A 16,258-nucleotide genomic window follows, 5' to 3' on the forward strand; every position below is an offset into this window, starting at 1 on the left:
ATATGTTGACCATATGTGCCTTTTAAATAACCCTGCATTCCTAACCCCTATGGATAATTTGAGTGCCATGTGTGATCAGTGCATATCCTGAAGAAAAAAATAAATAAGTTTATAACCTCTGAGAATAAAGTGAAGGTTGCTGTCCTTTCACTAAAAGTCAATCTACATATAACAACCTGGAGATGTTCTGCATGATCCTGAAGGAAGACTTTACCTACCGCCAGTGCTTTGAATCTTTGGAGCGTTGTTTTGCAACTCTACTTCTGAGCAAAACTGTGGGATACACACATGTAAGTTTGCATACCCAGCACATTCATGATCCCTTCTGAAAACCAATCATGAAAGGTTTTTTTGTTTGTTTGTGTCTTTTGTTTTATTGCTGCGGATAAAATTGTTCCTTCATGGATTGCCTTTTCCAGAAATATTATCCTCTTAAGGAGCCAAAGTGGGTGGCTCTTATTACGGTCACAACTGACTAATCTACCTCTAAAAGTACTAAAATATAGTACAACTTCCGGAGTTAAAGAATAGGCAATGTTTGAAATTCACACAGATTTGGTTTTGGGAGCCCTCTATACCAAGGCTCCTACATAGTAGGGTCAACTGTAAAATTTCATCACTTCTGTATCAACCTGCCCAAACGAACAAGTCAAGCTAAGCTTGGTGAGAACCTCATCATGCGCTTTAAATGAAAGTTTAAAATTAGCTAAAAGCCCTTATTTTCTACTTTTGCATAATGAACAGAATATACTAATCATGGTAAAAACATACGAGTTGGAGTTGGAAGCTCTGTGAATGCATAGGCAGAGATGAAGACGAAAAGAAAATACAAAGAATAAAAGTAGTAGAAGTAGTGTTAGCAGAGGTAGAAGATGAAAAAGAGACGAAAAGAAAAATATGAACATTATTGATAATTATCCCATGGATGATGAAGAACGTAAAATTAATTAATGTTTCCAATGCCAGACGCAATTCTACATAATATATACAGCAGCATATTTTGTGATTACTGGTTGGATTTGTACATACATTTCAAACATTGCTCAAACAGACTGCAATATCATCACCTACAGTTTAGAGTTATTCAATTATCGATATGCACAAGCCGCTATTTTTGTTTGCATAAATACACTTTTTCAAAATGCTATCATTTATTTTGTTTCCACTGACTGTAATTAGGGGTGTCCACTCCTCATCATGCAAAATTTTGATCTACTAATCATGAAAACAAAGTTAAATGATTGACCACGATGAGGTAAGATGATAACTAATGACAAAGAACAAAAAATGCCACTGCCCATGATTTAGATCCTCCACTCTTCCGTGACAAAGAAACATTTGACTTATCGTCTGATGTTACGTTTGAAATGGGAATGTTGTTTGCCATTGTGTTAAAAGACATTACCCAGGGTTATGGACCCTTAATCATAATAGAAAATGGATGAATGATATTAGAGGAATATGATTATTACAATGTTCACAACAAGAGGTCCCTGAAGATTTCACCAAAATGGAATGCATGTAATTAAGCCTCTATTCCCACAGCAAGAATTTCTTTGCGTTAGACAGATTGCAATGATTAATTGGGTATTTCAAAGCAACACACAAACAAAGAGAAAAACTTTACATAAAGATCAACAATCACAACAATGACAAACATGTATGGACTCATAAGGATTACGAGGGGAAGAGTGCTCACAAGGAGCGACTATGTAACAGATAACAGAAATAACACAAGATGACTACACAGTTCAAGAGATACAATTGTAGCTCAAAATATTTGAAACCATACACCTGAGGCAGAAAAATGAGAATACTTTACGTCCCATTTTTGAAAATTCATTGCCAATGTCTCTGTCACATAACAGCAATGTCTCATAATATGAAAGATCATCTTTTTCTTTTCTTTTTTTGTTTTAATAAATGCAAAATCATTACCTAAATTGTCCACAACTTGCATAACAGGATGAACACACACTATTTGCAGGATCTACTACACATGACACATCCTCAAGGAGGATCATGGGAAAGGTCATGAGGAGGTCCCTCTGAAATATCTTCCAGAATATGGCATCTCAAAGAAGAAACATATCAAATATGGAATCAAAACATCGTAAGAGGTCATTTTGTTGTCCTCGATATCCTATTTCGTTTTGCTTTTGGGGTTTTTTCAGTCACATGTTAATATCCACTGAGCCACTTATGGATGAGCTTTTTTATCATATCAAAGTTTTCTGTTTTTTTCATACTGTCAAAATATGGATATGGAGCTGCATCTATTCTATTCCCATGAAGATCATCCTAACTTTGAACTTGCTGGCTAGCACAACACATATTGAAATATACGCTGTATGGGAAGTTGCTACCACGCAAACTTGTTGCTATGTTTAAATCATTCGTCTATCAAGTGGTCTGAGAACAGAATGAGTCATAGCAAAATTTGTCCAGAAATTTGGAAAAGAATAATGAGGACATCTTTAGCATTTCCTCAAGGTTTTTGCATCCTTTTGAAACTTGACTTGAGGTGAGCGAAATATGTATATATTTTATGTGTCCATAAAAGTGTAGAAATCATTTGATTCTGAACTGTCCTTTGGAGCTACTTATGAGCCAACTATAGTTTGAGACCTACCCATAATGTTTTGCATTGACAGCTACTTCCTGCTATGGCCATCCCTCTATGATGTACATTAGATTCGAGTTTAAGAGATCAGGTATTGCTTCTTATCATGACTATCTATCACGGCTAGACACAGGACAAAGGTTGAGGAACTAGCCCCACCCGAAATGTGTCGCCAGAAAGGAAACCAAAGGGCAAAAAGCAACATCAAGAATGAGGGCTAAGATACTGACTTGGCGAATCCGATGAAGTCGTCGTGGTTGGTGTTCATGTATGCCAGCTGGATGTCAATCAACATCAGAACCTGGTCCTTGGTCTTGGCCTCACGCTCACGAATATGTGTGCAGACGATGCGCTCGGTCTCCTCACGTAGTCGTGGATACCTGCTCATCTGGGGTGCGAACAATGAAAACAAAGGTACAGATGCTATTAAAGGGAGATATTCCCGTCACACTGGCACTCTTTCTTTCATACGTAGGATGTGTCCCCTGGAATAGATGAGAAATAGTGCAGAAATATTCATTGTCAGCAAATACTTTTCAGTGTTTTCTGTGCAGGAAATCCAGTCCATACATGACAAGCATCCCAGAATCTGGAATATTATCATACTTGCAACAAACTACTGTAAAACACGATATATTCGCGGCATGAATTTTTCGCGAATTGGAGCCGACAGCCTTTTTCGCGCCATGAAATTTTCGCGAAGTGCCAGTGGCGTTCAATGCATATAATGTAAACATGGACTTTCGCGTGCATTTTAATTTCGCGAATCTTGGCGCTCACGAAATTCGCGAAATTAAAGTGCACGCGAAAATTCCTTGTTTTACAGTATGCTTTTAATCCACTGCATCTATACTTCACCAAAGCATCAGTCATAAACCTGGAAAAGTGTATAACAGCTGCCAGAATCGCTAACTTTGCACTGTGTTTTGAACACACTTACTCAGGTGTATCGGACCTTTGCAAAAGCAGCATGGCATTTGATTCAAACATCAAACTCTCCCTCAGAGAGTTGTGGGTTCAAGTCTCTTTAAATCTACATCAATTTTGTCCCTGCACAAAGAAGTGACTCTACATTGCCACTCTCTATAAAAGAAGTATACAGTACATGGTTTACTGGACAGATGTAAATACTGGTGTTCATTCATTCATTAAAGCATATGGCACAATGTGCCTGGTTGATACTGTTTGCTGACTATTGCTAGTCACCTGGGGCGAACCACGAGGGGACGGCACCATTTGCCCGTTTTTCATGTGTGAATAGGTAGGGAAATTACATTAAGGAACATTCAAGAGGATGGGCATCACTCTCTTTTAGTGCAGCATTAAGAATGCACAAAATGACCACAAAGGTGCAATCAAATGTGGGAATTGGTGTAATGGATTTAAAACATAATGTTTCATTTTCCTTCAGATTACTCTCCATCATAGACATTCGAAAACAGAGACACGTTCTCTGGCAGATGTTGATGACCACCAGCAAAAGGAAGCACTCACCCCTTCACCAGAGTGCCTGACGACGTTGTTGAGTTCATTGACGACCATGTCCACGCACTTGAGAGATGGCTCCTTCAGGCGGTTGATTTGCTTCTTGGTGATGGCCTCAAACGCCATGTCTGGTGTAAACAGACCAACCCTGTTGTGACAGAGAAGTGAAAGAGAATGGATGAAATCAGTGTGCAGTCACGGGGCTCGGACACCACCCTTCATCATTCAAGTCGACCTGCACAGTTTCTAAGGGGCAAAGAGTTTGTGCACTACTCTTTAGAATTTACTGGAACCTGATGAAATGCTCTAAGAGCCCATCAAAGACTTGTCGACAAACATTCAGATCCCTTGCACTGGGCAAAATTCTGGCATTGCTGGTTAAAACTAGAAATGTCGCTACAGCGACTGGTTATACCCCCGCCAAACAACATTTCATAAGCTTTGGTCAAAACAACATTTCATAAGCTTTGGTCAAAAAACTGAGGAAGAAGTTAAATCCGCAAGATCTTTCCTTGATCTTCTGCCATTAATATGCCGTTACCATGGCAACGTACTTTCGGGTACTGTCGAAAAATGCGTCTTGCACATCTACAACCAAAGGCACACATCTGTACCAAGTTTCATGGAAATTGGGCAAAAACTGAGGAAGTAGTTTGCAACACAAAATTTTCCATCATTTTGGCTCATAATATGTGAGCTGTTACCATGGCAACATACTGTTTGTCACTGTCAAGAAATGTGTCATGCTGACCTATATCCTAAGACAAACATTCAATATGAATTCCATGAGAATTGGAGGAACACTGATGAAGCAGTTTTGCCATGAAGCATTTTGCCCTATATTTTACCAATAACATGCCGTTACCATGGCAACGCACTTTTTGCCACTGCGGAAATATGTGTCTTGCACATTAACATATTCATATGAACATCTGTACCTAATTTCATAAAAATTGATCAAAAACTGTGGGAGGAGTTCGCGACGCAAGATTTGTACCCATTTTTGCCCATAATATGCCGTTACCATGGCAACGTACTTTTGGGTACTGTCAAAAAATACGTCTTGCACATCTACAACCCAAGGCACACATCTGTGCCAAGTTTTATGGGAATCGGTTGAAAACTGAGGAAGTAGTTCGCGACGCAAGATCTGCAACGGACCGACCGCCCGACCGACCGCCCGACCGACCGCCCGACCGCCCGACCACCCGACCGACCGTCCGCTGATTCCTATATACCCCCTTCAAACTTCGTTTGGCGGGGGTATAATAATAGTGGAAATCAAGAAAGAACAACAGACAATTCAACATTTATTAATTACACATCATTTCACAGACATTACTGATTGATTACTGAGTAGTACTAGGTAGCGTCTGTTTACATCCTTGTGTTGTTGGAATTAGCGTACACATTTCTCAGGACGATTCTGCTGTCTTTCTTTCCCCAGCAACCAGTCCTGGTGATATGGGTTTTACTGGAAATACTTGGGAAAATCGAGGTATTTTATTATACATGTTTTATTGACTTGTTTCTGTGGGTTTATTGCCACATGGTCTACTATCAGATGGTCTACTTCCCAATTCGTCTAACACCATTGTGGCCAAACTCATTTAGTCTACTATCAATTTTGTCTAATTCCCGTTTGGTCCAATTCTCACTTGGTCTAAAGCCCAGTCTGGCTAAAGGGCCGTTCACATTGGAGCGGTTTTGCGGCAGCGGCAGCGGCGGCGGTTTGCCGCTAAACTCTGCCGCAGCGGCACGCTGTGCACACTGGAGCGGTTTGCCGCGCGTAATATGCAAATTAGATTGTTGCCCTTGGGCACCTGCAGTTTACTAGGCCTAGTAATCAATTACATAATTATCATACGCACATGTATACCGTGAATACATTCCCCATGGATCTGAGAATTTACAAAATAACTTTTCCAAAACGAAACAAACAATAAAGGAAATCAAGGATGAGTAACATGCAAGAAGACTATTGGACAATCAGTACTGGAATCTCAGCTTTTCAACTTTTTGCTTAAAAAAAAAAGAACACTTTCAACACAGACTGTTCAATGAAACTGCAAAATATTCCTTGTGTTACTGATATTGGTATGCACGTAGAAATTATTGCATCGGACCACTGCTACATATACTGAGAAGGCGGTTCATAAAATGTGTACATCCAACACCTCAATATCTCAAATATGATCTGCGAATGTCACATTTTCCTTGTTCTTGTTTTATTGTTTGTTTGTTTTTTGTTTGTTTTTTCTTTCTACAAAATTAGTCAGCATCCAAAGTAATGATATCTTATCTTGTTTCATGTTAACGAGAAAATGACTAGTATTTCTTTTTTTCTGGTGTCGGTAAAGTAGTCAACTGTATGAAAGATGAGCTCTTAAAAAAAACCCAGCAACATACTTCTTTACTTGTCATTCCAATCTTTTACCATAGAATAGTATACCGGTATTATGATATATATATATATATATATATATATATATATATATATATATATATATATATATTGTAGTTGTTCCGCGTATTGGCAGTACTAGAAATAGCAATAATAAAGTCACAACAGAGGAATGCAGGGAATGCATTAATAGCCAATCCTCGAAAATTCAGATTATTCATTAAATCAAGATTGGCTATTAATGCATTCCCTGCATTCCTCTGTTGTGACTTTATTATTGCTATACATATATATATATATATATATATATATATATATATATACATATATATATATATATATATATATATATATATATACATATATATATATATATATATATATATATATATATATATATATATATTTAGATCATCATGATTGTGTCATTCATTTTCATGTGCATGTTTGTGTAATGATTTTTGTACTTCATAACTCACTTTTCCTACTGCGCCTTGAGCACGTTAGTCATGTGGAATTGGCACATTAAATGTATGCTGTATTATTATTATCATTATTACCGATGAACTCTATATGGATGAAATGTTAATGTTTGATTTGATTTATGTCAGTTCATGCTCTTTTTGGAAGTGTAGTTACAAAGGTGAGGGGATGTTTTAGAGAATATGCCTACCATTCACTCTCCTACTCACACCTACTAGATCTACGTATGTAGAGTATAATGTAATCAACAAACGGCCCATAATAAACTCACCCACATACTGTACTCCCAGCTATGGAAAAACAAGAGTAGCATTTTCACTCTCCACAACATGTGTTATTGTATTATGTATGGGAAGAAATTAATGGCAGTTTTGCATCCTCTTAGAAAAAACAAGCAAACAAACAAAAACAAAAACTACACACACACACACACACACATACACGATGTCAGTTTGGATGTCATATTCATACATCTGCATTACACCATCAAATCTACGCTTTCAGAAATCTGGATAGCATTTTAACAGACAGTCGATTTCCAAGTGAACCACACAACTGTTGGGTAAAGTGATTACCAAAAGCCAACTGAGGTCGGTTTTATCTTAAGCAAGTTTTGAGGAATTACACTAAATCTTTTTTTCGAAATTTAACCACCGAATGAAAACATTAGTTAACAGGAATTTTAACCAACTTATGTCGGTAAATGACAAACATCACTCGAAATACACATCAAACAATGTACATACACTAATACAAACCACACATGTCAAATTTAGCACTTGAGACACTAATTCAGGACAATTGTTCCAACATACAATCTCATTTGATGTGATCTAATATGGCAGTCTGTTGCAGAAATAAAGTACAGTGTATACATATACTGTTAACATTTGCGAAGGGAAGTAATATAACACATTCACATGTAAAATGAAAATTCACAAGATCTGACACTGTATGAGCAACTTTGTAAATCTGAATGGACAGACATGAGTTGTCAAAACAATACTGTAACGGTAGTATGGTACTGGATTTTATGAATGATTGAAGTATATGTATGATAATTAACACCAATGTAATTTGTATCTTGGACCAATTTTCTATAAGCATATTATTCTCATCTCCTACATCTGAAAAAAGAAGAAGAATTAATACAGTGCAAATTCCTAGCAGAAATGCATACTTAACAACATAAAACAAATCAGTTGTTTACATTTCACTTTCAAACCTCATAAGGACCAATCTTTCTAAGTATAATAAGAAACAAAAAGTACTTGTATTACATGTACATGGGTCTAGGGCAATTACCAACTGGGCAATTACCCCGGACCCTTCCCGTGGTTCTAATCCTAATCCTGAACCTAATCCTAACCCTAACCCAAACTCCTAACCCTTGACCTAATCCTAACCCTAATCTTTACTCTAACCTTACCACTAACCAGTATTTAGCCAGGGGGTAATTGCCCTCTGGGGCAATTGCTCGGATGCGCATGTACATACATGTAGGACAGGAAAAATATAGGAGAGAATAGGATTGAGAGAAAAGAGCAGTACAGAGTTCATCAAATGAAGTGAGCAAGAAAGAGCGGATACATAGGGATGGATGAGGCTTGAGATTTACAATGATATGGACATGTATTGAAGTTACAAACACAAACACAAGAAAATCAGGATAAGCAAAGGAATACAACAAAAATGGGCACCTAGGTGCTTACATGGTTCAATTTAGCTAGTCAGATCACAAAATCAAGTAGCAAACAGAATAGCAATATATTACGCATATCCAATGCAATGACCTGCTATGAGTTGTCTGACATCAAATACTAATTTAATGCAAGGAAGGTACAAACTGAGTATTCAAGATTATACATGTAATGAAAATAATATTCGATGCTATGTCAACATTCATAGATTTGGGTTTCAAGATAAACTTGAAGCTTTCAAAAATCTGTAGTAACATGCTTCAGGTACACTATAAAGTGCTTGGTCTACTGCTAATCATTTTACTCATTGCCATGCAGCATAATACAATATTACATCCATACTCCAAAGTCAAATACACACATGAGTGACAGGTACTATGTAGGTACATAGTGAAAAGGTGGAATTTCATCACATTTTTGAATAGTATGTTGGCTACTGGCCTACCTGGGAGCTATGCAAAGAATTCTTGTGTTGTGGACCTGTACATGTATTATGCTATCACATTTCTCCTGAGTCGACTTCTAACTGCGAAGTGATGCACACTAGCCTGCCTTGTATGATAATCATGAAGAACTTGATCACTTCTTACGAACATAGATGAAATTGCGTGGGGTACATCTTCACTACTCAAGTGATACATGAAGGATGCCAGTTGAAGACAATTATATCTTGTGTTTTCAAATTACCATTCACACTATAAAGACTGAAAGTAGTTTGATCCACAATATCTTGGTTAGATTTTCTATAGATTTGCATCTACTGACTGGCAGTGGTTATCTAGGGAATTTAGGGTTCATGGGGTCAAAGGTCAGGGGTCAAAGGTCAAGGGCAATACTTCAAAATCTTACTATTTTCCTTATATTTATGCAATGCCAGCAGGATATATATTTTTTTAAACTTGATGTATGCCTGTCTAACCCAATAGAGATTCTCTGGGATTTTTTTTTTGCCAAGAAGGTCAAAGGTCAAAAGGTCAAAGATCAAGTGAAAGTGCTGAACTTACTTTTTTCTCCATATCTCGGAAGTGGCTCAAGTTATCTTGAAACTTAGCACATACTGAATTTATGTATGTTCTGCCTGACAGTGCTTCTCTTATAAATCAAAGGCCAGATGAAAATGATAACAATTTACTGTTCAATACAGAAATTGCGCTTTTTCTCCATACCTTGAAAATTACTCAGTGCATAAACTTATGAAATGGTCAGTGTCAAGTTAAAGTTCTTAAATCCCCAAATACATGCTCTCCTATTCATTTACATTACCATGGCAACACATTAATTACATACCACATTTACCTGTAATAGTGGCCACATATGCCAAGTTCTAGGTCAACTCCTGAAAAAGCAAGAGAGTTGTTGTAACTTGGGTTGGAACCAGGTGCAAGCATGGTTAGCAACAATACTGTTGACAGATATTTAGGCCAGGTGAGGTCTATGGTAGTCTCCATGGCAATGTCACAGTTTGGTGCTCTATACATCCCTTGTCAACTTGTACACACTATGTGTGGGCGTGGTGTGTAATAATGGAATTAGCAGCTTTTCACATATTCGATACTTGTCTACATTATCATAAGTTAAACTAACTCCTTGAAAAGTGAATACATGTACATGTTTCAAAGAAACATTAAGCACTAATAATATCAATATAAAGGTACCTTATGGTACAGGTGTATAGTCAAAATACAACAATATCCAAATGGCAAATGGCTTGTGAAATAACATGGTCACTGTTATGAGGAGATCACAATTAAAGGGTCAGTGCCTATTTCCCTATAACATTGTATGTACTTCTCAAGCAAATGCTGTTTTATTATGCAGACTTGATACGGGAAGGGTGGAGATGATAAATAAATGGTTGCATTATGGTTGACTCGGCAAATTTAGAAAATAAGGGATGGATGCCAAAGTTTCAAATCCTCCTTGTTTGTACAGGAGTCCCTTTTAAAATGGTCTCACCGCCATGCAATGTGGCCAGTAGTTGCGATTTAGAACAAAGATCAACTTGAAGACAAGATCAGCTGCACCCACAATGCCTTGAGGACTATGCCCTGTGCTCCACAACTGCAGATACATGTACCTGAAGAGTGTATAATTTGCTTTCTCCAATAAGAAGGATGAAGGGCTGTGACTGCGGATGTTCTGTGTCGACCACATATGAGTAGTTAAAACAGTCCTTCCTGGAAGAACGAAAAAGGCAGGCATATATGGAAACAGTGTAAAAAAATTTAAGACATATTGATGTGCACTATTTTCTTATGCCTTTATACACATGATATTTCCAGTAATTTTGTACCATATATTTACTAGCAACTCCAGCAAACTAGGAGCAAGAGTGACCAAGATCAGAAGGTCATTCTTTAAAGCTGAAGATCTACTATGCACATGCAGGAGTGAGTCAAACATGATATCTGGAAACAGGGGACAAAATTGTTTCAGAAGGGAATGGGGAGGTAGTACAGGCCTGTAAGAAAGCTACAGATCACAACAGAACAATTCACACAATTCTGGCCTTCATGGTGCTATTTGTTTGTTTGTTTGTTTGTTTGTTTTTTCCCATGTCTAGCTTAATTACAAACCAGAACTGTCTTTGCAAAGAAGTGTAACTTTGTCTTAAGTCAATTTTTTTTTTTTGGACCAACCCCCCCCCCCCCCCCCAAAAAAAAAAAAAAATAAAATAAAATAAAAATGAAAATAAAAGTGACAGACAATTTTACATTCAAAGTTATATTTGACATGCATTTTCATGTCCTCCGAAACTGATTAAATTGGTATGGGCCAATTACTAGACCTAGGCACCTATGGCACACTATAATATACACTATTAAAATGATTGATTGGTGCATGCTGCATATTGTCATACCTGTCAAATGTATGGGATGTTGCCATATACATTATAAAGAAAGAGAAGAATCTACATACATGTACATTTCCTTGAATGAAGGGGCAGGGTAAAGATTAAAAGATGTGCCTTCACAGAAATTTCACTCTTAATTTAAGTTCACTCTTTAGTTCTAGGTGACATACAAAATAATGTACCTGTGTTGTCATTAGAATTATCAGGTACGGTACAATACATGTACCATCACTTCCAAAATAAAGTTGTTGTTTTTTCCTCCCACAGGAGTAAGGTCAAGTTCTGAATGATGGTTATGGTATAAATGTACCTAGAATGTCAATCTTTTGAATAATGCACTTTCAGTAAATCCTGAAAGCTGAAACTCACAGCTTTCCAGTCAATGAGTGAGTTTGCATCAAAGCCTGGTCAGGGATGCAGCCTCCTTTGCATGGTCTTTCTGCATTCGCTGAATAGGAGGGAAGCAGATTCAATCACTGTTTACCTGAGGGTAAATAATATTCATACAAGTGAGGTGTTACACAAATGATGTGTTATACATGTACAATGCATTATAATGTTATTTCCTTACATGAATGGGGGAACTTTTTACTCAGCACAAAGAAAATGTAATATAAACAGGTCTCTTTTAAAAAGCACCTTAGCCCTTCACTCCCATAACCAACACCACATGCAGGAATTGATTGCCTGAACTTTTGATATCTGTTTTTTGCTCTTAAATTGCTCATTTTGCAGTACAGTGTAAGTGCTACTAAAATGCCAAGTGCTTCATGAAACTATTCATGAAAATAGACATTTGGTATTGCTAACAACATGAATTAACGCACTGAATTACCTGCAGAACACAATACAGAGGGTCATCTTTCCTACCAAGGAACACAAAGGACTGGCACAGCCTCCCAGAAGAAGTAATGGCTGCTTCAACCCTTGATACAATATGTCAAGGGTCAGCAATTAACCAACCACTGCATCACTAGCATTTAAATTGTATGAATGAGGGTACCACCTATCGGCACCCTATGAATTTGCAGCTCATTTATTCCAAAAGTATAAAACAAATTCACCAAAGTTTTTCCTCAAATAAGCTGTAAATACTGCAGTTTCAAATCCTGTGACCGTTCTGTTGATATCCAAATCTCTGTTGTAAAATTATGCAATTTTAGTACGTGCGATGCATTTTCTTCGCGTGGCTGAAAAAGGGTACCTCTCGATCTGCACCCCTTCCCTCCACAGGTAATACATGTGAATTTCATAGTCATGTGTTGTTACTGTGTGGATGTGTAATTGAAACGTGTTTAGTTTGTTTTGTTGGCTTGATTTTCATTTCTTTGTTACTGTTTTCATAGCTATAAAATGGCACTTAATCCCACGCATACCTTTTTGTTCTATACGCAAACAGCCATGATACGCAGGGTGTCGATGTACCCTGCCGATAGCTGGTACCCTTACCATACATTGAAGAAACCGTCCAAGCCTATTGATTGTGGGAAATGTGGGCATCTTTGGAAAGGCAAGACAAGATAATGCACACGTATGCTTACCACCTACAGTACAGTTACAGTTAAAGTGATTTTAAAACATTACCCTTAACTTGGTCAGACTCAGCCTGAGACTCATGAGAGGATTTGATTCACTTTCTAACAAGACAAATCAGTCCTACTTCACTGCCTGTCTGATGATGCGAGACTGAACGCAAGTAAATTCAAGTACCGTAGATTGTCTTTGTCATGCCAATGCCGATGGACAAAGTTGTGGTTATGTGTATGCATTTATACCAGTGCGGTTGCAGTATGGCAGCACAAAAACACCTACGTAGTACATGACCTAGATCTAGGCCTGTATAGAGGCAGAGTCAATGCCCAGAACATACCTAAAGGGCCTAATGCACAGTAGGTCTAGAAACTTTAGACTAGAGTCTAGAACTGTGTCTAACGTTAACAATAACAGTATCAGGCCTAGCGGCTAGGTGTTTCTGTTGTTGTTTTTATTTGAATTTATTTGCCGTTTATTGACCATTTTTTCCCCGTATTAGCTCTAATTAACGCCAAATTTTTACTTATGAATTACCTTCTAATTCAAAAAAAAATTTCCCTCTAGGCAGGGCCTACATTATTTTAATTCTGTCAACCGTTGTTAGAAATAATTCAAAAACACTCTATGATATCAAATATATCTCACGTAGAGTGTCTAGTCTACTAGCGTAATAAGAAGCATTGTGACGTTGAATATATTACACCTGCCTACGTAACTTTTTTTTTTTTTAATGAGGATGTAATAGGGCCAGGCCCTACCGCCTGCCTACCGGTATACAATCGACCATATTGTGGTCCATTTATCATATGAGAAGCCCTTCCCATCTATGGACCCATACATTACTGGTCATTAGTAGGTGTGGGACTAGTCGGATAGTAGGAGTGCTCCTACTGGACCTAGTAGTTCTAGATCTACTCTAGACTTCAAGGCTTCAGTACCACGTTGGCAGAATACTCTAGACATAGATACGCGTATATGGGACTGTGATATTGATAGACTGCTTTCTTTCGCTGGCGAGTCTGCGTCTATGGCAAAATACGTGGAAAGTTACAATCTGCGATGTAGCCTCTGCAAGAGAGTGACCGCTGTCAAGGGTCGAAACAAATGGCAAAACCTTGAGAAAACCAAACGAGCAACTTACCATTTAGCCCGATTTCATCACCAATGGTCTCCAATTCGATATTTTCCTTAGGAGTGTTTTTGTGAACATAATTGAGTTTATTGTACAAAAGTTGTCTTTTCTGGACGTCTTCGTTCCGCTCTTCGACCGACGTGTTGCACCTTCGCGAGACTCTTTTTCAAGCTAAAGTTTATGACCCCACCCACATAATAACGTCACGAACTGTACTCTATTATGATTGGTCAATAGCAACCTCGCCGCAGCGGCAGACTAGAAAAATCGCTCTGCGGAGCGATTCGAGAAAACCGCTTGCGGTTGCCGCTCTGAAAAGTCACCGCTACCGCTCCAGTGTGAACGGTTGTACATGAACAACACGCGAGGGATTTTTGCGGCACGCCGCCGCCGCTGCCGCTGCCGCAAAACCGCTCCAATGTGAACGGCCCTTTAACATCACTTCGTCTAATGACCAATCTGGGTAATCTGGGTACTAGATGAAATGGGCATAGCCCATCTGAAACTAGACCAACTGGTAATGAGCCTAAGTGGCAACTGGACTAAACGGTCATTAGACGAATTGGTTGTAGACGAAACGGGATTAGACCATGTGGGTTGAGACTAAATGGCTATTGGACGGAGTGGGAGTAGACCAAGTGATAGATCACCAATAAACTGCAGAAAGTGGTCAGTGAAATATAGCTACATCTAGTCATTACAAGAGTGCCCCATTCACACTCGGCACCAATAAACTGCAGAAAGTGGTCAGTGAAACACAGTTACATCTAGTCATTACAAGAGTGGCCCATTCACACTCGGCACCAATGAACTGCAGAAAGTGGTCAGTGAAACACAGTTGCATCTGGTCATTCCAAGAGTGCCCCATTCACACTCGGCACCACTCACCTGACACCATGAATGTTCTTGATAGCGAAGCTGATTTCTCTCCTCAGCTCCTTCTCGTCGTACTCCATCTTGACGACCTCGAAGGGGTACCGCTCGTGGAAGATGCGGTTGATCTTGGCCCCGCCCGACAGCTCGTTGGTGTTGATCTCGTCGCCCGACCCCTCGATGCGCTTCTCAAAGCTCACTCCGAAGTGCTGGACCATCCTGGAAGAAGAGGGTGCCAGTCTCATTATGGGGGCGTGTCACATCATACACATTGCTATGATTTTACTTACAGCTATGATTTTACTTAAAGGTATTGTTTACCATAGGGAGCAGTGATTCAAAAAAGGTTCAAGTTATCACATTTGATGCACATGTGTAGGTCCATTGTATAACAAAACATCCTACCATATAAAACTTATTTTCGCAATAAAGCCTAAAATATAAGGAGACATCACTATTTTTCTCAATAAACCATGACTGTAGACGGTTTACTCGAGAAACAAGTTTATTATAACTATTATTCACATTTTGTATATTTAGCAATACGTAACACTGATTACACTGATTAACATTTCTACATGGATTGTTTCTATCTTTAACTCACATTTTAGAACTATTTTGAAGCTCTAAAGCTGGGTTTTGGTTTAATCTGCAAAAGGTAAATAATGTCGTTTATGTTCATGCTTCAAATATGTGTGTACAAATTATCACTTGCATTCTGATAGACATTTTGGTAATCCTAATGCACTTTCGATAAAGTCCTGCGACAGACACAAGAAGGAGATTGTATGTTGTGTACAGAACTTCCTTATATCGGTCTCCCTCCACTGACAAAATGACTCTTAAATTCCCAGTGGATTTCCCAACTCACTGCAGCATTGCCTTGGTCTTCCTGGTGGGGTCATCAGCGCTGAAGTTCTTGTACTCGCCCACCTCTTTCTCCAGCGACAGCTCCTGGGCCTGCAGCTTGTTACGCAGGGCTGGCAGCGTGTCTCGAATGTGGTTAGTCAGTTGCTGTAGGAGGGAAAAGCAGAAGTATGAGAGTCCAAAAGAAAGGGGGTGGCTTGGTGCTCAGTGAAATGTTCTTGAGCTTGATTATAAAATCCTCTATTTTAAAATGTGACATGACTTGGAAGCATTACTTCTGAATCTGATAGAGAAACAGCCAACT

General features: G+C 38.5%; 1 protein-coding gene across 1 annotated transcript in view; it reads right to left on the reverse strand.

Moving 5' to 3' along the window:
- LOC139740363 (dynamin-1-like) overlaps positions 1 to 16,258 on the reverse strand; it is an 83,579-nt gene that overhangs the window by 28,898 nt on the left and 38,423 nt on the right. The window contains exons 7-11 of the mRNA XM_071650956.1: positions 15,959 to 16,101; positions 15,103 to 15,306; positions 4,118 to 4,256; positions 2,854 to 3,011; positions 772 to 789 (exon numbers count right to left, since the gene is read on the reverse strand). Coding sequence (XP_071507057.1) covers positions 772 to 789; positions 2,854 to 3,011; positions 4,118 to 4,256; positions 15,103 to 15,306; positions 15,959 to 16,101 — 662 coding nt within the window. The remainder of the gene's footprint in view (positions 1 to 771; positions 790 to 2,853; positions 3,012 to 4,117; positions 4,257 to 15,102; positions 15,307 to 15,958; positions 16,102 to 16,258) is intronic.

The sequence above is a fragment of the Diadema antillarum genome, unplaced genomic scaffold, assembly GCF_040938485.1.
Source record: "Diadema antillarum isolate AM-2024a unplaced genomic scaffold, OU_Dant_1.0 seq00000850_RagTag, whole genome shotgun sequence".
In the NCBI taxonomy this organism is placed as follows: Eukaryota; Metazoa; Echinodermata; class Echinoidea; order Diadematoida; family Diadematidae; genus Diadema; species Diadema antillarum.